The 21,832-nt window shown below is 39.1% G+C and overlaps 5 protein-coding genes across 5 annotated transcripts; all 5 read left to right on the forward strand.

Moving 5' to 3' along the window:
• The first annotated feature begins 627 nt into the window (after positions 1-627).
• Positions 628-3,635, forward strand: LOC122885172 (olfactory receptor 4D6-like). The gene has a single exon (XM_044215897.1). It carries the CDS (start codon positions 2,113-2,115, stop codon positions 3,034-3,036), a length of 924 nt encoding a protein of 307 aa, XP_044071832.1. The 5' UTR covers positions 628-2,112; the 3' UTR covers positions 3,037-3,635.
• A 536-nt stretch (positions 3,636-4,171) lies between these two features.
• Positions 4,172-6,088, forward strand: LOC122885169 (olfactory receptor 6N2-like). Its single transcript, XM_044215893.1, has one exon. It carries the CDS (start codon positions 4,669-4,671, stop codon positions 5,593-5,595), a length of 927 nt encoding a protein of 308 aa, XP_044071828.1. The 5' UTR covers positions 4,172-4,668; the 3' UTR covers positions 5,596-6,088.
• Positions 6,089-10,111: 4,023 nt separating this feature from the next.
• LOC122885170 (olfactory receptor 4N2-like) lies at positions 10,112-13,036 on the forward strand. Its single transcript, XM_044215894.1, has one exon. The coding sequence runs from the start codon at positions 11,251-11,253 to the stop codon at positions 12,172-12,174; it is 924 nt and encodes a 307-aa protein (XP_044071829.1). The 5' UTR covers positions 10,112-11,250; the 3' UTR covers positions 12,175-13,036.
• Positions 13,037-13,224: 188 nt separating this feature from the next.
• Positions 13,225-15,138, forward strand: LOC122885163 (olfactory receptor 6N2-like). The gene has a single exon (XM_044215889.1). It carries the CDS (start codon positions 13,710-13,712, stop codon positions 14,634-14,636), a length of 927 nt encoding a protein of 308 aa, XP_044071824.1. The 5' UTR covers positions 13,225-13,709; the 3' UTR covers positions 14,637-15,138.
• A 4,121-nt stretch (positions 15,139-19,259) lies between these two features.
• LOC122885171 (olfactory receptor 142-like) lies at positions 19,260-21,751 on the forward strand. The gene has a single exon (XM_044215896.1). It carries the CDS (start codon positions 19,437-19,439, stop codon positions 20,358-20,360), a length of 924 nt encoding a protein of 307 aa, XP_044071831.1. The 5' UTR covers positions 19,260-19,436; the 3' UTR covers positions 20,361-21,751.
• Positions 21,752-21,832: the final 81 nt, after the last annotated feature.

A 21,832-nucleotide genomic window follows, 5' to 3' on the forward strand; every position in this document is an offset into this window, starting at 1 on the left:
CTTGTAGCCATTGGTTGGATCTCTTTTAAGTTTTTGATATGTGGTTGTGTCTTCAAGAAGGTTGTTGACCTTGGTTTCATAATCGGCTGTGTTCAGAATCACAGTGCAGCGACCCTTGTCTGCTGGTAGAATGTTTATGCTGTGATCCTTCTGCAGTGCTGAGAGTGCCCTCCTCTCTTCGGATGTAATGTTGGAAGGAGGTGGTTTGGCACTCTTTAATGTTGCAGTGACACGTAGCCTCAGGTCTGCAGCCTCTGCTTCAGTCATCTTGTTCTTCCTAATGGCTGTTTCGGTGGCTGTGATGTAGTCCACTGTAGGGATGTGGTTGGATGTAACTGAAAAGTTGAGCCCTTTGGAGAGCACATCTTTTTCTGCCTGTGTCAGGATGCGGTCTGATAAGTTTTTGATCCAATTGTTTCTGTTAATACATGTCTCACTTTGTTCAGTCCCTGATCTCCTGTTGTGCTGGTCCTTTTCTTGAAACTATTAGGTCAGTTTCAGGTGAAACTAGCTATTTACAGATACTCAGGCAGATTCCTTCCTGAGGGCAGGGCTTATGTAACTCAGAGTAGTTTAAATTTCCAGTTCCCGTCCAATTTTTTCACAATTGAGAATGACTTCCGGATGGGAGCCGAAACGTCTTGATTCTGAAAACAGTGTCCAGATGACTACGACTGAAACCTTTTCTACGATCTCTGACTGGAAGTTCACCGGAGGCCGCTCCCTGCCAGCACACACACATACAGACAAACACAGGAGGGGGACCAACTGGGGAAAAACACACAGAGAGACTAGGAATGGTACGGCTGTACCATGACATGGATAGTGAGCCAATAAAAGGAAACTGAAATTGGTGTATTATGGTCAATTGTTCTAATGTTAGTTAAGATTCTAGCTGCAGCATTCTGAGGCTTTTGAAGACTTTTAGTACTAGCACGCTGCAGGCCTGGCAACAAAACGTTACAATCATCAAGTGTATACAAAACAAAGGCTTGAATTAGGGTCTCTGCATCAGCCATGGACAGAAAAGACTTAATTTTAGCTATATGTTGTGTAAGTGAAAAAAGGCCATCTTGGTGAATTCTTTAATGTGCTGATCAAATGAGAGGGTAGGATCAAATGTAACACCAAGATCCTTGGGTGTTTAAGAAATCACACAGTTAGTGTTGATGTCACCAGAAGATCATTCACCTCTAAGTGCAGTTTAAGATTACTGTTAAATATATGGGCCGAACCTTTCTGAGACACAACTCTTTCAAGTACTTAAATAATGGTCAGAGACTGGTCGATAATAAAGAAGGTATGGATGAGCAGGCAGAGGACCTGCAACTCACCCTGCTAAAGCAGACAGTCCAGTCAGGATGGCCAGAAGAAAAGAGGAAATGCCCTTCCACCATTCTAGACCATCAGAACGTCTGAGATGAAACCACAGTGTGATGGAATACTATTACAAGGAGAAAAAATAGTACCATCCACTTTTCAAAACTGCATGTTGGAGCACATTCACACCGAACACATGGGCATTGAAAGGCGCAAGCAAAGGGCAAGGATTTTCTTATCTGGCCCAGCATGGGTAAAGATATCACCACCACTTTGGAAAAATACTCCATATGCCAAGAACAACATGCCAAATCTAACCTCTCGTCAGATACCAAACAGGCCATGGCAGACTATCACAACTATTCACATAGAACAGAGAGGACTTCTCAGTTGTTGTGGAGTATTTCAGCCGATAGTTGGAGTTGGAAAGATTACGTAACGGGGCACATGCTAAAATAAAACAGGTCAAACAATACTGGGACTTCAGGTCTCCAGAGTTTGATGAAATTCTTTATAACTTAGTATCGATTGTTGGTGGAAAGTTTTTAATGAGCTCCTTGGAGGCTGACGCAATCTAATAAAAACTCAAACATCTCACTCTCTGAATTTTGGAGGTGAACACACACCAAATACATTTCAAGGTCAGGTATCTTTTTAATGAATAAGACACCAGTACAGGTTAGATGTCTGTGTAATCGTTAAAGTGATACTCCTTTTTTGAATTATTATTCATGGAAACTGGTTATGTAATCTGCCTGTTTTATTTTTGACCATTTATTTTAGAAAACATTAATGGATGAATTAAATGTTACATATATAACTCTTGGTGGGCATGTGGAAGTGAACACACACAGATACGTTTATTTTGTGATTATGTTCACAGTATATATTCTAATAATCTGCTGTAATTCTACCATTGTGTACCTTGTCTGGAAACACAAAAACCTTCATGAGCCTATGTACATTTTCATTGCAGCTTTGTTACTGAATTCTGTTCTTTACAGCACTGCTATCTACCCAAAGCTTCTGATTGACTTTTTATCCGAAAAACAGATCATATCTTATTCAGCCTGTCTCTTTCAATTTTTTATATTTTACTCTATAGGTGGTTCAGAATTCTTACTGTTGGCAGCCATGGCCTATGACAGGTATGTGTCTATATGTAAACCTCTGCAATATGCAACTATCATGAGAAAAACCACTGTGAGTATCTTCCTGGTTTTAGCGTGGCTTCTGCCTGCTAGTCATATTGCAGTCCCAGCAATACTGAGTGCTGAAACTAAACTTTGTAACTTTACTTTAAAAGGAATATTTTGTAACAATGCAGTTTACAGTCTTCAATGTGTAAGATCAAGTGTAATTACTATCTATGGTTGGGTTGGTTTATTAGATCTCACAGTTCTCCCTGTGCTCTTCATAATTTTTACGTACACAAAGATACTTATTATATCCTATCGTAGTTGTAGAGAAGTCAGGAAAAAAGCCGCAGAGACCTGTTTACCCCACCTGTTGGTTTTAATCAGTTTCTCCTGTTTGTGTGCATATGATATCTGCATAGCTCGAGTGGAATATAATTTTCCAGAAACTGCACGCTTAGTAATGATGTTACAAGTGGTTTTGTATAATCCATTGTTCAATCCACTCATATACGGGTTCAAAATGAAAGAAATTTCTAAACACCTCAAAAGGTTGTTCTGTACAGCCAAAATCATTTGATGTATTGACACTGATTACTAATGTACAGTCATTCTTTCAGAAATAATCATACATAGATGTGAATGCTTGAAATGTATTTAATGTGCACATGCTTTGCTGTGTCCACAGCAAACAGGGCTCTGGGTGTATTGAAAAATTTAAATATTTAAATTCATTAATATAAATTGTATTAATGTCTTAACAACGCTGAAAGTGTGTACATACATGTGTTCCAGAAATGTGTCATTCTCATTCTATTGCACTTTACGGATTGTAATTTGCCAACATGTGTATTTCAAAGAACGTTTTTCACAATATTTGCAGTTCCCAGCTATTCCACTGCTGCACATGCTGACTCAGTAAAAAAAAAAAAAAATCCTTAATTTTCATTTCAAGCTGTGACTTTAGACCCTGTGAACTTGGACTAATAGGAAAAGAAAGATTGTGTACGTGCATGAGGGTTTTTAGTGTGTGGCGGTCGGTGCTCTGACATCTGACTAGAAAATCAAGGCAGAAGTGGCCTTTTGACAAGACTGAAATGGCAGATATGTTTGCTACAAAACATTTTTTAAATTTACGAGAGAAAAATAAAAACAAAATAAACATAAAATAAATCATAATGTTGTTGTCTGTACTTATTTTCTTATTATGAATGGGAACTATGGCTCATCTGCATCAGCAGAACTCTCATACTGTAGTGGGACACACAGATTAAAACCTGACGCCAGCTGTTGGAGCTCCAAAGGCCAATGTTGACTGAAGCTTTGCCAGTCATGGGACCCCTACATGACCAAGGAGGGGGGATCTCTCTTTGAATGGCCTCTCCCAAGGTTTCTCACATTTGTATGACCATTTTGTTTATTAGGTTTATTAAGAGAGGTGTGGGGGGGGGGAGAAGCTCAATGTAAATTCCACCTAGAATTTTAAAATAATGTAATGGTAGTGGTAATATTAAGATTAATAAAGTAATAATTAAGTAATAATAATAGTAATAGTAGTAATATATTATTAATAGTAATAATAATAGGTAGGATTGTGATAGGAATATTAAAGATAACAATGGTAATAAGACTAATAATAACAATTGTAGTAGTAGTTGTTGAGCAGGAATACAGGGGCAGCAGGAGGCCCACAACCAAAGATCCAGTCTCTGCAGCTCTGGAGGTAGAAATACTTGCTGAAACAGACGAGAAAGCACAAAACTACGGGAGAGAGAAGATGTCAGATGTCAAGAAACCAGGGTGCTTGACAGAGACACAACGAAGACAATCTGACACAGAACAAAGGAAGAACACAGACTTCCAGATCCTCTGGAACAGTCATAATTATCCCCCCTATTCTCACAGTTCCTTCCTGTGGGTTCAGGCCTCCAGAGTTTGATGACGCTGTTGACGTGTTAGTAGTTCTTGGTGAGAAGTTTAATGAGATCCATGGAGGGTGACACAATCTGATAAAATCATTTCACAGACTCAGTTCCATATCTGAACTCTGAAGACAAATGCACACCAAGTGAATTTCAATGTCAGGTAACTGTAGATTAAATTATGTGTAGAAATCTTATGAGTGAGACCTACTTTCACAATTTGTGTTCATGTTTGCCTGTTTTGTCATTTACCTGTTTAATTTGGTTACACCTAGTTTTTGACAATCTTAATGGATGCTGAATTAAATGTAACATACATAACTCTTGGTGGGTATGTGGAAGTGCAGAAATACAGATATGTTTATTTTGTCATCATGTTTACAGCATACATTCTGATAATCTGCTGTAATTCCACCATTGTGAGCCTTATTTGGATTCACCGAAACCTCCATGAGCCTATGTACATTTTCATTGCAGCTTTGTTACTGAACTCTGTTCTTTACAGCACTGCTATCTACCCAAAGCTTCTGATTGACTTTTTGTCAGAAAAACAGATTATATCATATTCAGCCTGTGTCTTTCAGGTTTTTATGTTTTACTTTTTAGGCGGTTCAGAATTCTTACTGTTGGCAACCATGGCCTATGACAGATATGTGTCTATATGTAAACCTCTGCAATACCCAACTATCATGAGAAAAACCACAGTGAGTATCTTCCTGTTTTTAGCGTGGCTTCTGCCTGCTAGTCATATTGCAGTCCTAGCAATACTGAGTGCTAAAACTAAACTTTGTAACTTTACTTTAAAAGGAATATTTTGTAACAATGCAATTTACAGTCTTCAATGTGTAAGATCAAGTGTAATTACTATCTATGGTGTGGTTGCTTTTGTAGATCTCGCTATTCTCCCTTTGCTCTTCATAATTTTTACGTACACAAAGATACTTATTATATCCTATCGTAGTTGTAGAGAAGTCAGGAAAAAAGCCGCAGAGACCTGTTTACCCCACCTGTTGGTTTTAATCAGTTTGTCCTGTTTGAGTGCATATGATATCTTCATAGCTCGAGTGGAATCTAATTTTCCAAAAACTGCACGCTTAGTAATGATGTTACAAATAATTTTGTATCATCCATTGTTTAATCCGCTCATATACGGGTTCAAAATGAAAGAAATTTCTAAACGCCTTAAAAGGTTGTTCTGTACAGCCAAAATCATTTGATGTATTGGGATCAGGGCTCTGGGTGTATTGACAATGTTAAATATTTAATTTCAGCAATATAAATTGTATTAATGCCTTAACAATGCTGAAAGTGTGTACATACATGTGTTCCAGAAATGTTTCATTCTCATTTTATTGCACATTACAGATTGTAATTTGCCAACATGTGTATTTCAAAGAAAGTTTTTCACAATATTTGCTGTTCCCAGCTATTCTTTGTCTTCCACACATGCTGACTCAGTAAAAAAATCCTTAATTTTCATTTCAATCTGTGACTTTAGACCCTGTGTGCTTGGACTAATAGGAAAAGAAAGACTGTGTATGTGCATGAGGGTATTTAGTGTGTGGCGGTCGGTGCTCTGACATCTGACTTGAAAATCAAGGCAGAAGTGGCCTTTTGACAAGACTGAAATGGCAGATATGTTTGCAACAAAACATTTTTTTAAATTTACAATGAGAAAAATAAAAACAAAATAAACAAAATAAATCATAATGTTGTTGACTGTACTTATTTTCATATTATGAATGGGAAGTATGACTCATCTGCATCAGCAGAACACTCTTACCGTAGTGGGACACACAGATTAAAACCTGACGCCAGCTGTTGGATCTCCAAAAGGTCAATGTTGACTGAAGCTTTGCCAGTCATGGGACCTGAAGGCTCTGGCTCCCATTCTACTTTTGGGGACTCTAGGAACCACAAGTAACCACAAGTGTTTTAATGGGGTTGTAAGGTGCTATGAGCTCTTTATGATACGATAGTGTCTGACTATTAAGAGCTTTGTAGGTGAGGAGAAGGATTTTAACTTCTATTCTGGATTTTACAGGGAGCCAGTGCAGAGAAGCTAGTATTGGAGAGATATGATCTCTTTTCCTAGTTCTTATCAGTACACGTGCTGCAGCATTCTGGATCAACTGGAGGGTCTTAAGGGACTTATTCGGACAGCCTGATAATAAGGAATTGCAATAATCCAGTCTAGACGTAACAAATGCATAGACTCATTTTTTGGCATCATTTTGAGACAGGATGTGCCTGATTTTTGCAATGTTACGTAGGTGAAAGAAGGCAAAACGTGAAGTTTATTTTATGTGGGGGTTAAAAGATAAATCCTGATCAAAGATAACTCTGAGGTTTGTTATGGTGGTGCTGGAGGCCAGGGCAATGCCATCTATATCTTTAGATAATGTGTCTCGGAGGTGTTTGGGGCCAAGTACAATAACTTCAGTTTTGTCAGAGTTTAACATCAGAAAATTGCAGGTCATCCAGGTCTTTATGTCCTCAAGGCATGCTTGAAGTTTAGCTAACTGATTACTTTCATCATCTGCATAACAATGAAAGTTTATGGAGGGTTTCCTAATAATTTTGCCCAAAGGAAGCATATGTAAGGTGAATAGAATCAGTCCAAGCACGGAACCTTGCGGAACTCTGTGACTAACCTTGGCGTGCACGGAGGACTCACCATTAACATGTACACACTGAGATCAATAGAATTTAAACCAACTTAGTGCAGTTCCTTCAATGCCAATTAAATGTTCCAATCTCTGTAATAGGATGTGATGGTCGATGGTGTCGAATGTAGCACTAAGATCTAACAAGACAAGTACAGAGACAAGCCATTGTCTGATGCAATTAAAAGGTCAGGTGCATCACAACATCCCAGATGAAGCTATTGTACTCGACGAGCAGAGCGTGTTCCGAGCTGGCTGAACACAAGACTTTGGTAAGATGAGAGGAGGCAGACTGTGTTATTTTCAGGGATTTTTTAAAAATTGTTTTAAATTTTCAGTTGCAGTTAGGTTAGGTATAGGCAACAAAACTACTTGGTCAGGTTTAGGGAAAGATCATGGTTTGGGTTAAAATTATAAGACAACATCTGACTTTTGGTTTCACACGGGACACGAACATGAACAGTGGCTTTCTGGCAGAAAGCCCTGAAGGCAAACTTCACCCACGTGCAGAAACAACACATACAAATCTCGTGAGTGTTTTGCAAATCTAGGGTTACCTTCTAGACATGACCAAGATGATGAGGTGGCTATAGGACAGGTGGTGACCAGGTGGGTGGGGAAATGAAGAGCATATGTCATCTATCTTTTTTACAAAGCATTAATGTAGACTAATGCGAGATGTTGCCTGATGAAGAATGCATTTTGAATTAAATTATTTTACTATTCTAGGTCTAAACCGACAGAGTTATAGTCAATGTCTGCTGTGTTTTAGAATGATGGAAAGTCACGTCGGCATCATCTGTGGAAAAACTAGCCCAGACCTGGGGATATTGGAACTCGATAACCCCCACCTCGTATGGCTCGCTCAGAATGATTGGCTTGCTAATTTTGTCCTGTATCGCCATATCTTATTTGGATATACCTGTATTGAAGCATTACTAAGCAATGTAACAAAAAAGGCATTATTTTCCATTGTTCTGACATGGATACACCTTGATTCAAAAGTGAGCGTGTAAGCAGATAATGTACAACTTTTTATTGCACGTCAACAATGTCTTTTTTAGGGAGCCATGTGTTTCTCAGGCCAGCCCAACCATTTTACAAGAAACAGCTTTTTATGTCCTGATCTTTTTCTGGCCAATATTTTTTCTATTTTGAACACTTTGTTTTTATCGATAATCACTAATTGTAACTCTGATTCATAAAATGTGCCTTTCACTGCTTCACAAGCACAATGCTTTAGTCTATATACAGGTGGATCTCTGGCTATGCTTCAACATGATATATAACAGGACCTGTAGTGCTGACCCATTGCGACACAAAGTGTACCCATTGATCCCCTCAAATTCTATTTTTAATTCAGACAACGCAGCAGTTGTAAGATCACCCACTTCACATCTCTTTTTGGGGCTAAATTCACATCTGTATCGCCCAGGATGACCCTGATAGACATACCTACAAAATCAGCAGTTTGGGGGAGATCACACATATGTTGGATGCCATGACTGCTACGTGTCCTTTGCTGCTCAGAAAAAAGGTGCAGAAATGCCCACTAGTGACCATTACTTATATATTCACACTGATAAACCCACCCCCTAGGATGGGCATAAGCAACCCCTACAGACATGCCCAGACACATTCCAGGGTTAGACAGTGCACATAGGCATGTGCGTGCATGGGGGTCATATACTACTTACATGCCCCACCAGATTTTTGATATCTGGATATTTTTTTAATTACGATTTTTTTTTTTTATGTAGTTATGATCATTTTATATTATGAGTCAAATGTACTCTTCTAATTATGTCATAGATCATACCTCAAAAAGTCACACACCCCCTTTCCCTAAGGTTAGTAGAGCATCAATCCCTTTTTCAAATGTGTGAATATTAGTTGCAATTAGGAAGTGAACTTGGAGAAAGTTAGGGATTCCTTTTGGAGTCTTGCAGACAGACGTTAATAGACATGAAAATTCCACTCTTGGCTGGGATTATTGCCCCCCCCAGTTATATCAGTATGTGTAACGTTAGGTGTGGTTACAGGTTATATGTACTATGTATGTTGTATGACACTATGACACTATGACACTGCTACGTGGTGATGGCACAATCTCATCTGTACTCATGCTGCTTCCTATGCATTGTGTTTGAAAATACAGCTATTACCATGTCGGCAGGTTCCTTTCATATGTGGCTTTGTAGTCTATGTTCTCTAAATTAATTTGCATTGTGGATATAGTCTTTTTGTAAATTTATACCCCTTAAAAATTTGTAATGCTCCCCCAGAACTTTGGCTTGCATGATGTCCCTGGGTTTATGCGTGATGCTAAAACGTAAAATGCCAACATTATAGTCTGGCTAATGAGTTGAATATAAGGTTTAAGGAGATCAGACAGATATGAAGAGCCGTGCCCATTCACAATTTTCTAAGTCATCAGAAGCGCCTTGAAGTCTGATCTGACATGGATTGTTACAATACACAGAGATTCTGGACCCAAAGGCATGACTGACACAGATTAGTTTCAGTTTATTGTAAAAGCGAAGAGAAACCAGGTGTGTAGAAGGAAACGCCCGGAGCCGGTGGACTAGGCAAGGACGGCTGGCTGGCGAGTGACTGATGACAACAGGCAGGCAGAGCAAGGACAGCGGGCTGAGGTGGAGCGTTTGAGAATCCGTGGTGAGATCTTCCTGGAGAGCCAGTGAGTAACTTGGAGGCAGGTGAGAGGAATGAACCTGGACACAGGGAGTCAGAGAGTTAGTCAGGAGTTCAGAAAATATGCAGACAATCTTTCAATGACGTAAGTCAGAGGCCAAGGCGTAGTACCACTTGGGTAAATGGACGATCTGGCGAAGACTAGTGAGAAGAGCCGGGTAGATATACTGCCAGGTGATGATTGGTGGATGGCGAGCAGATGAGCAGCAGCAGATGAGTAGCAGGTGTATAAGTCTCTGACTGGAAGTTCACCGGAGGCCGCTCCCTGCCAGCACACACACATACAGACAAACACAGGAGGGGGACCAACTGGGGAAAAACACACAGAGAGACTAGGAATGGTACAGCTGTACCATGACATGGATAGTGAGCCAATAAAAGGAAACTGAAATTGGTGTATTATGGTCAATTGTTCTAATGTTAGTTAAGATTCTAGCTGCAGCATTCTGAGGCTTTTGAAGACTTTTAGTACTAGCACGCTGCAGGCCTGGCAACAAAACGTTACAATCATCAAGTGTATACAAAACAAAGGCTTGAATTAGGGTCTCTGCATCAGCCATGGACAGAAAAGACTTAATTTTAGCTATATGTTGCGTAAGTGAAAAAAGGCCATCTTGGTGAATTCGTTAATGTGCTGATCAAATGAGAGGGTAGGATCAAATGTAACACCAAGATCCTTGGGTGTTTAAGAAATCACACAGTTAGTGTTGATATCACCAGAAGATCATTCAGTACTAAGTGCAGGTTAAGATTACTGTTAAATATATGGGCCAAACCTTTCTGAGACACAACTCTTTCAAGTACTTAAATAATGGTCAGAGACTGGTCGATAATAAAGAAGGTATGGATGAGCAGGTAGAGGACCTGCAACTCACCCTGCTAAAGCAGACAGTCCAGTCAGGATGGCCAGAAGAAAAGAGGAAATGCCCTTCCACCATTCTAGACCATCAGAACGTCTGAGATGAAACCACAGTGTGATGGAATACTATTACAAGGAGAAAAAATAGTACCATCCACTTTTCAAAACTGCATGTTGGAGCACATTCATACCGGACGCATGGGCATTGAAAGGAGCAAGCAAAGGGCAAGGATGTTCTTATCTGACCTGGCATGGGTAAATATATTACCACCACTTTGAAAAAATGCTCCATATGCCGATAGTTGAAGTTGGAAAGATTATCACATGCAATACTGGGACTTCAGGTCTCCAAAGTTTGATGAAATTCTTTATAACTTAGTATTGATTGTTGGTAGAAAGTTTTTAATGGGATCCTTGGAGGGTGATGCAATCTAATAAAAACTCCAACAGCTCACTCTCTGAATTTTGGAGGTGAACACACACCAAATGCATTTCAAGATCAGGTATCTTTTTAATGAATAAGACACCAGTACAGGTTAGATGTCTGTGTAATCGTTAAAGTGAATTATTATTCATGGAAACTGGTTATGTAATCTGCCTGTTTTATTACTGAATATTTATTTTACACAACATTAATGGACAAATTAAATGTTACATACATAACTCTTGGTGGGCATGTGGAAGTTTACACACACAGATACGTTTATTTTTTGATTATGTTCACAGTATATATTCTAATAATCTGCTGTAATTCTACCATTGTGTACCTTGTCTGGAAACACAAAAACCTTCATGAGCCTATGTACATTTTCATTGCAGCTTTGTTACTGAACTCTGCTCTTTACAGCACTGCTATCTACCCAAAGCTTTTGATTGACTTTTTATCCGAAAAACAGATCATATCTTATTCAGCCTGTCTCTTTCAATTTTTTATATTTTACTTTTTAGGCGGTTCAGAATTCTTACTGTTGGCAGCCATGGCCTATGACAGATATGTGTCTATATGTAAACCTCTGCAATATCCAACTATCATGAGAAAAACCACAGTGAGTATCTTCCTGATTTTAGCGTGGCTTCTGCCTGCTTGTCATATTGCAGTCCTAGCAATACTGAGTGCTGAAACTAAACTTTGTAACTTTACTTTAAAAGGAATATTTTGTAACAATGCAATTTACAGTCTTCAATGTGTAAGATCAAGTGTAATTACTATCTATGGTGTGGTTGCTTTTGTAGATCTCACAATTCTCCCTGTGCTCTTCATAATTTTTACGTACACAAAGATACTTATTATATCCTATCGTAGTTGTAGAAAAGTCAGGAAAAAAGCTGCAGAGACCTGTTTACCCCACCTGTTGGTTTTAATCAGTTTCTCCTGTTTGAGTGCATATGATATCTTCATAGCTCGAGTGGAATCTAATTTTCCAAAAACTGCACGCTTAATAATGATGTTACAAATAGTTTTGTATCATCCATTGTTCAATCCGCTCATATACGGGTTCAAAATGAAAGAAATTTCTAAACACCTTAAAAGGTTGTTCTGTACAGCCAAAATCATTTGATGTATTGACACTGATTACTAATGTACAGTCATTCTTTCAGAAATAATCATACATAGATGTGAATGCTTGAAATGTATTTAATGTGCACATGCTTTGCTGTGTCCACAGCAAACAGGGCTCTGGGTGTATTGACAAAGTTAAAAATTGAAATTCATCAATATAAATTCACTATGTCTTAACAACGCTGAAAGTGTGTACATACCTGTGTTCCAGAAATGTTTCATTCTCATTTTATTGCACATTACAGATTGTAGTTGGCCAACATGTGTATTTCAAAGAAAGTTTTTCACAATATTTGCGGTTCCCAGCTATTCTTTGTCTTCCACTGCTGCACAAGCTGACTCCTTAATTTTCATTTCAAGCTATGACTTTAGCCCCTGTGTGCTTGGACTAATAGGAAAAGAAAGATTGTGTAGGAGGGTTTTTAGTGTGTGGCGGTCGGTGCTCTGACATCTGACTTGAAAATCAATGAGACTGAAATGGCAGGTATGTTTGCTACAAAACATTTTTTAAATTTACAATGAGAAAAATAAAAACAAAATAAATCATAATGTTGTTGACTGTACATATTTTCTTATTATGAATGGGAAGTATGACTCATCTGCATCAGCAGAACACTCTTACTGTAGTGGGACACACAGATTAAAACCTGACGCCAGCTGTTGGAGCTCCAAAGGCCAATGTTGACTGAGCTTTGCCAGTCATGGGACCCCTACATGACCAAGGAGGGGGGATCTCTCTTTGAATGGCCTCTCCCAAGGTTTCTCACATTTGTATGACCATTTTGTTTATTAGGTTTATTAAGAGAGGTGTGGGGGGGGTAGAAGCTCAATGTAAATTCCACCTAGAATTTTAAAATAATAATGTAATGGTAGTGGTAATATTAATATTAATAAAGTAATAATAATAGGAATGATTGTGATAGGAATAATAAAGATAATAATGGTAATAAGACTAATAATAACAATTGTAGTAGTAGTTGTTGAGCAGGAATACAGGGGCAGCAGGAGGCCCACAACCAAAGATCCAGTCTCTGCAGCTCTGGAGGTAGAAATACTTGCTGAAACAGACGAGAAAGCACAAAACTACGGGAGAGAGAAGATGTCAGATGTCAAGAAACCAGGGTGCTTGACAGAGACACAACGAAGACGATCTGACACAGAACAAAGGAAGAACACAGACTTCCAGATCCTCTGGAACATTCATAATTATCCCCCCATTCTCACAGTTCCTTCCTGTGGGTTTGGGCCTCCAGAGTTTGATGACGCTGTTGACGTGTTAGTAGTTCTTGGTGAGAAGTTTAATGAGATCCATGGAGGGTGACACAATCTGATAAAATCATTTCACAGACTCAGTTCCATATCTGAACTCTGAAGACAAATGCACACCAAGTGAATTTCAATGTCAGGTAACTGTAGATTAAATTATGTGTAGAAATCTTATGAGTGAGACCTACTTTCACAATTTGTGTTCATGTTTGCCTGTTTTGTCATTTACCTGTTTAATTTGGTTACACCTAGTTTTTGACAATCTTAATGGATGTTGAATTAAATGTAACATACATAACTCTTGGTGGGTATGTGGAAGTGCAGAAATACAGATATGTTTATTTTGTCATCATGTTTACAGCATACATTCTGATAATCTGCTGTAATTCCACCATTGTGAGTCTTATTTGGATTCACCGAAACCTCCATGAGCCTATGTACATTTTCATTGCAGCTTTGTTACTGAACTCTGTTCTTTTCAGCACTGCTATCTACCCAAAGCTTTTGATTGACTTTTTATCTGAAAAACAGATCATATCTTATTCAGCCTGTCTCTTTCAGGTTTTTATATTTTACTCTTTAGGCGGTTCAGAATTCTTACTGCTGGCAACCATGGCCTATGACAGATATGTGTCTATATGTAAACCTCTGCAATACCCAACTATCATGAGAAAAAACACAGTGAGTACCTTCCTGGTCTTAGCGTGGCTTCTGCCTGCTAGTCATATTGCAGTCCTAGCAATACTGAGTGCTGAAACTAAACTTTGTAACTTTACTTTAAAAGGAATATTTTGTAACAATGCAATTTACAGTCTTCAATGTGTAAGATCAAGTGTAATTACTATCTATGGTGTGGTTGCTTTTGTAGATCTCACAATTCTCCCTTTGCTCTTCATAATTTTTACGTACACAAAGATACTTATTATATCCTATCGTAGTTGTAGAGAAGTCAGGAAAAAAGCCGCAGAGACCTGTTTAACCCATCTGTTGGTTTTAATCAGTTTGTCCTGTTTGTGCGCATATGATGTCTGCATAGCTCGAGTGGAATCTAATTTTCCAAAAACTGCACGCTTAGTAATGACGTTACAAGTAATTTTGTATCATCCATTGTTTAATCCGCTCATATACGGGTTCAAAATGAAAGAAATTTCTAAACACCTTAAAAGGTTGTTCTGTACAGCCAAAATCATTTGATGTATTGGGATCAGGGCTCTGGGTGTATTGACAACGTTAAATATTTAATTTCAGCAATATAAATTGTATTAAAGTCTTAACAATGCTGAAAGTGTGTATACACGCCTGTGTTCCAGAAATGTTTCATTCTCTTTTATTGCACTTTACAGATTGTAATTTGCCAACATGTGTATTTCAAAGAAAGTTTTTCGCAATATTTGCTGTTCCCAGCTATTCTTTGTCTTCCACTGCTGTACATGCGGACTCAGTAAAAAAAATCCTTAATTTTCATTTCAAGCTGTGACTTTAGCCCCCGTGTGCTTGGACTAATAGGAAAAGAAAGACTGTGTATGTGCATGAGGGTATTTAGTGTGTGGCGGTCGGTGCTCTGACATCTGACTTGAAAATCAAGGCAGAAGTGGCCTTTTGACAAGACTGAAATGGCAGATATGTTTGCAACAAAACATTTTTTAAATTTCCAATGAGAAAACTAAAAACAAAATAAACATAAAATAAATCATAATGTTGTTGTCTGTACTTATTTTCTTATTATGAATGGGAAGTATGACTCACACATGCTGTAGTGGGAGACACAGATTAAAGCCTGACGCCAGCTGTTGGGGGGAATGGTGTGGAGATGGTGTCTGCCTCCCGAACCCAAACTGGGACCTGATTCCACAGGAGAGGAGCTTGATAACTGAAGGCTCTGGCTCCCATTCTACTTTTGGAGACTCTAGGAACCACAAGTAACCGTGCATTCTGGGAGTGCAGTGTTTTAATGGGGTTGTAAGGTGCTATGAACTCTTGATGTTACGATGGTGTCTGACCATTAAGAGCTTTGTAGGTGAGGAGAAGGATTTTAAATTTTATTCTGGATTTTACAGGGAGCCAGTGCAGAGAAGCTAATATTGGAGAAATATGATCTCTTTTCCTAGTTCTTGTCAGTACATATGCTGCAGCTTTCTGGATCAACTGGAGGGCCTTAAGGGACTTATTCGGGCAGCCTGATAATAAGGAATTGCAATAATCCAGCCTAGAAGTAACAAATGCTTGAACTAGTTTTTTAGCATCATTTTGAGACAGGATGTGTCTGGTTTTTGCAATGTTACGTAGGTGAAAGAAGGCAGCCCTTGAAGTTTATTTTATGTGGGAGTTAAAAGATAAATTCTAAAGATAAAGATAAGTATATAAAGATAACTCCGATGTTCCTTACGGTGCCTCGGAGGTGTTTGGGGCCAAGTACAATAATTTCAGTTTAACATCAGAAAATTTCACGTCATCCAGGTCTTTATGTCCTAAAGGCATGCTTGAAGTTTAGCTAACTGATTACTTTCATCATCTGCATAACAATGAAAGTTTATGGAGGGTATTATGCCTAGAGGAAGCATATATAAGGTGAATAGAATTGGTCCAAGCACAGAACCTTGTAGAACTCTGTGACTAACTTTGGCGTGCACGGAGGACTCACCGTTAACATGTACAAACTGAGATCGATAGGATTTAAACCAACTTAGTGCAGTTCCTTCAATACCAATTAAATGTTCCAGTCTCTTTACTGTTCTCTTCATATGTTTTGCTTTCCAAGCATGAAATACAAATAAACAGCAAGCCAAACTCTGTTCAAGAGCCAGGGTATGAGCTCCTTGCTCCTTTAATATTCCAATGTGTGGTTTACACAGGCAAACTCAACGGCCACTGAACCGAGTAAAAACTGTAAATTAAATAAAAGGAACAAGAAGAAATTATTACAATCAAAATGAAATTATGCTTATTAACAGTGCAATAAGTGATATGTGCATAGATACATCGCTAACTCGGGACAGAAGCATTATCAATACATCACGTTAGCACCGATCGCCAAAAACATAAACATCTTTGATTATGTCACGTTAAACTCTTGCAACATATATTAAACAGATGGATGATTCAAATAAACTTACAGCCATCGCTTTCGACAGGGTTTAGAAGGATGATCGAATCAGATGCAACAAAAACATATGTTAAGTGTTTGCTGCGCCATAAGCTCGCTATTTCCTGTTACCCAATGTGCGGTGCTCGTGGAAGCACGTCAAAATAAAAGTCCTCACATAGGAACTTGCATAATAGCGGCAGATAAAATGAAACTTATAAAGAATATTAAGCAATCATAAAAATATAATGTTTATACATGCAAATGTCCATCACAAATTATGCACAGCCTCTGACAGAAGCAACAAAGACAGAACAGTCTCTGTAATAGGATGTGATGGTCAATGGTGTCGAATGTAGCACTAAGATCTAACAAGACAAGTACAGAGACAAGCCCATTGTCTGATGCAATTAAAAGGTCAGGTGCATCACAACATCCCGGATGAAGCTATCGTACTCGACGAGCAGAGCGTGTTCTGCGCTGGCTGAACACAAGACTCTGGTAAGACGAGAGGAGGCAGACTGTGTTATTTTCAGGTTGTTGTTTTTTTATTATTTTAAATTTTCAGTCGCAGTTAGGTTAGGTATAGGCAACAAACCTACTTGGTCAGGTTTAGGAAAAGATCATGGTTTGGGTTAAAATTATAAGTCAGCGTTGACTTTTGGTTTCACATGGGACACGAATATGAACAGTGGCTTTCTGGCAGAAAGCCCTGAAGGCAAACTTCACCCACGTGCAGAAACAACACATAACACAAAACTTGAGCGTTTTGCAAATCTAGGGTTACTTTCTAGACATGACCAAGATAATGAGGTGGCTATAGGACAGGTGGTGTCACCAGGTGGGTGGGGAAATGAGGAGCGTATGTCATCTATCTTTTTTACAAAGTTATTAACAAAGTCTACATGTGCCATCTGACCTCTACAGGTCATCCAGAATGCAGCAGCTCGGCTGGTCTTTTCTACCTACTCAAGTTCTCCCACACTACACAGAACCTCCGCAATCTGATTCAAGACACTAGTACTTGTCTACTGTGCTGTGAATGGCTCAGGCCCATCCTTCATCCAGGACATGGTCGAACCATACACCCCAGCCCGTCCACTACGCTTTGCTATTGCCAATTGGCTTGTTACTCCGTCAGTACGAGGGGGCCCAGCTACTGCTCAACAAAATCATGTTTGCAGCAGAAAGTCTACACATTTTTCATCGCAGACTGAAAAACTCGTGTGTTCACATTGCACCTTGGCCCATAAAATGAAAAAAAACCAAAAAAACCCTTATCTCTTTTTTGTAAATTAAGCACAGCATATTTGATGAAGTTGATGTACTTGCATGATTCTTGCAATTTATGGATTGTATCCACATGGTTGAAATGAACTTATTGTAAGTCACTTTGGATAAAAGCATCAGCTAAATAAATGTAATGCGATGTAAAAGGCAGGACGGAGGTGAGGGAAGGGAATCAAGGAGGGTAGAGAAGATAGAAAAGAGTTTTGGGGGGTTGCCAAGGGATTGATAGGCAAGGAGGTCCTCAGAGCGCTTGGATCTACCATGCCCTGGTCCTGTTAGTACGCATTGAGTCAGACAACCACAGAGCTGGAGGAGTCAGGCGAGCCTGCCAAGAAATTTAGTTTGAATCTTGGGAGATTTTTTTCCAATCTAATCCTTTAACACTGGTATGTTGGAACAGATTTAGCGGTACTGAAGTGGGTTGTCATTTCAGTAAAGTTCAGCGAGGTGTGTCAAGCCGGGAAACAGGGAATACCAGGGAACAGGAACCAAACGCAGACTAGCAGACAGAGCTGGTGCAGATAACTATTTATTGATGATTACACGGATTTCAGGCAGCGACAAAAACAAATCCAACAGTGAGCAGGCAAAATCCAAAATCCACAGTCAGGCATGGCACAAGAAACCAGGGTGCTTGACAGAGATACAACGAAGACGATCTGACACAGAGCAAAGGAAGAACACAGACTTAATACACTCAGGTAGGGGAGACAACGAGACACAGGTGGAACCAATTGACACAGGTGAAAACAATGAAAGCAATCAAGGACAGGAAGTAAAACAAGACATGAGGGAAGGAGGCTATTTCAAAATTAAACAGGAAATAACCAAACACAAAACCATGACAACCCCACTCATCCCTCCAGTTTAGTTCTGAAGAAACTGGGCTTGCACAAAAGACAGCGACCATGACCGGATGTAATCCTTGAATGCAGGCGTGACAAGACAAGTGGCCCCCACCAGCCAATGAGACGTAAGTTGAGTTGAGTTGGGTGCTTAGACCCCGCCCTCTCAGGCAGCACAGGACACCAATAGAAATAAAACCTCAGATTTTCCATTTTTCAATTTTAAAAAAATTAGAAAAATGACACAAAAATCTTAATTATACATTGATCTGACAAACGAAAAATGCAATTTTAGGAAATTGAATTACATTTTCCCCAATTTTCTTTTTTTCATTTTTTTAATACGGAAAATTTAACTGATAAGTGTTACACGGACCATCTCGGCTAGAATCCCTGGCATGTTGAAGAGCCTGGTTCCAGCCTTGGGTCCTCTGAAACATTCATAATTATCCCCCCTATTCTCACAGTTCCTTCCTGTGGGTTTGGGCCTCCAGAGTTTGATGACGCTGTTGACGTGTTAGTAATTCTTGGTGAGAAGTTTAATGAGATCCATGGAGGGTGACACAGTCTGATAAAATCATTTCACAGACTCAGTTCCATATCTGAACTCTGAAGACAAATGCACACCAAGTGAATTTCGATGTCAGGTAACTGTATCTTAAATTATAATTTGTAGCAATCTTATGAGTGAGACCTACTTTCGCAATTTGTGTTCATGTTTGCCTGTTTTGTCATTTACCTGTTTAATTTGGTTACACCTAGTTTTTGACAATCTTAATGGATGCTGAATTAAATGTTACATATATAACTCTTGGTGGGTATGTGGAAGTGCAGAAATACAGATATGTTTATTTTGTGATCATGTTTACAGCATATATTCTGATAATCTGCTGTAATTCCACCATCGTATGCCTCATCGTGATTCATCGAAACCTCCATGAGCCTATGTACATTTTCATTGCAGCTTTGTTACTGAACTCTCTTCTTTTCAGCACTGCTATCTACCCAAAGCTTTTGATTGACTTTTTATCTGAAAAACAGATCATATCTTATTCAGCCTGTCTCTTTCAGGTTTTTATATTTTACTCTTTAGGCGTTTCAGAATTCTTACTGTTGGCAGCCATGGCCTATGACAGATATGTGTCTATATGTAAACCTCTGCAATATGCAACTATCATGAGAAAAAAAACTGTCAGTACTTTGATAGTTTTAGCGTGGCTTCTGCCTGCTTGTCACGTTGCAGTGCCAATTGTGCTAAATGTTAAAAACAAACTCTGTAGCTTTATTTTAAAGGGTATTTATTGTAACAATTCAACTAACCATCTTTACTGTGTAAGTTCAACAGCACTATCTGTATATGGTGTAGTTGTTCTATTTAATGTTGCACTTTTCCCTATGGTCTTTATACTTTTTACGTACACAAAGATACTTATAATATCCTATCGAAGTTGTAGAGAAGTCAGGAAAAAAGCTGCACAGACCTGTTTACCCCATCTGATGGTTTTAATCAACACTTCTCTTTTGCTTACATATGATATTATAATAATTAGACTGAAATCTGACTTTCCAACTGTACGTTTTGTAATGACTTTGCAAATGATAATATATAATCCTCTCTTTAATCCAATCATGTATGGACTGAAAATGAAAGAAATTTCTAAACACCTCAAAAGGTTGTTCAATCAGATCAAAGTGAACTAATGCATGAACACAAATTTACTCATTTACTGTCCTTTCTATTGTAATAATAATGAATGAAGAGATGTGAGGTGATGATGTCAGATTTTTGGAAGGTATATAATGTAAGGAGTCATTTCTATGACTAAAGCACAATAAAGAGGAGGACCAGCTTTAACACACTGATACATTTGCGGCAGTTATTTAAATATACAACACAACATTTTTATTCTGTTTAGTGATTACACTTTTCATTTTTTACTAAAAAACAAACCTTGCTGCATTTATATTAGTAGCGTTGTTGTCCGTATGTGTGTTGATTAAATTAATTTGAAATGCCAGCCATGAACAAGAAAATGCTTTTCTTTTTTCTTTGGTAGTGTTACAGTTTCTGGTGCTTCAGTTCAAAGTGGGGAGTTCAAATTGTATAAATATTGGACTAATGCCTGTCTACATGTTATTAAGAGCACAGACCATTATTCACAATCCTAAATGAACAGTAAATAAATCATACTGGAAATATGTGTAATGTATGAGTTCACTTTTAAATGAAAATCTACAAAATAATTCATTAAATTCAGTGGCAGCTCTCAGTTTGTATTAGATGGACTTTTCCGCCTTGTTTGTGATCTTTTCCGCCTTGTCTGTGCTCAGGCAGAACCTGTGTGTTAGTGGCATTTTGTTTTCATCCAAATCAAATTGAACAACTCTGACAATTGTGATTATGTTGACCAGAGAATTAAATAAAGACGCTAATGTTGTCTGGCCCAGTGGCCAGGGTTTAGGGCACCAACCATGAACCGCAATGTCGCTGGTTGAGTATCAATGAAGGCAAAAAGAACCCCCAAAAATACTCAAAAAAGAAAGAGGAATGTGTGCTGCGACTGGAATGCAGCAGCCACGTCCTGCTGCCCTGTCGCCAGACCCCGATCTTGTTCTCCGGCCACACCGCCAGCCTCTGGAAGGGTTCCACCTTTGCCGCCGGCCTCCAGAGAGCTTATGTCTTCCCCTGCCGTCCTTCGGTCTTCACCATGGGCATCCCGTCAAACCTCCAGATGGTTTCCGTCTTTGTCGCCAGTCTTTAGTCCGGCCTCCGGAGGGGTTTCGCCTTTGTTGCGGACCTCATGAGCTGCTCCATACGTCTGGTCATCACCTGAACCTACTCAGCCCATCAGCCCTGCCTTGCTCTGCTCTTCTGTCCACCCCCGGGCCGTCTGCCTGAGACCTTCCGCTTGGCCCTTGAATCCCTCCTCCAGACCCTTTTCACCCACCCTGATTTTCCTGCTCACCACTGGACTTGTTTTTTCGGTTTTGAATGCTTGCCTGCTCGTCCTTTGTATTGGTTTACCTCTGTTGGACTGCCTGACATCTGCGTAAGCCTTTCATGTTTCTTTTCATTAAATTACTAAACTGCATCTGCTCTGCCTCTAAGTCTGCGTTTGGGTCCTATTCGCACGTGTTACCTGTTACCCTGCGTGACACCCATACAACACCGT

Source organism: Siniperca chuatsi, linkage group LG12, assembly GCF_020085105.1.
Source record: "Siniperca chuatsi isolate FFG_IHB_CAS linkage group LG12, ASM2008510v1, whole genome shotgun sequence".
In the NCBI taxonomy this organism is placed as follows: domain Eukaryota; kingdom Metazoa; phylum Chordata; class Actinopteri; order Centrarchiformes; family Sinipercidae; genus Siniperca; species Siniperca chuatsi.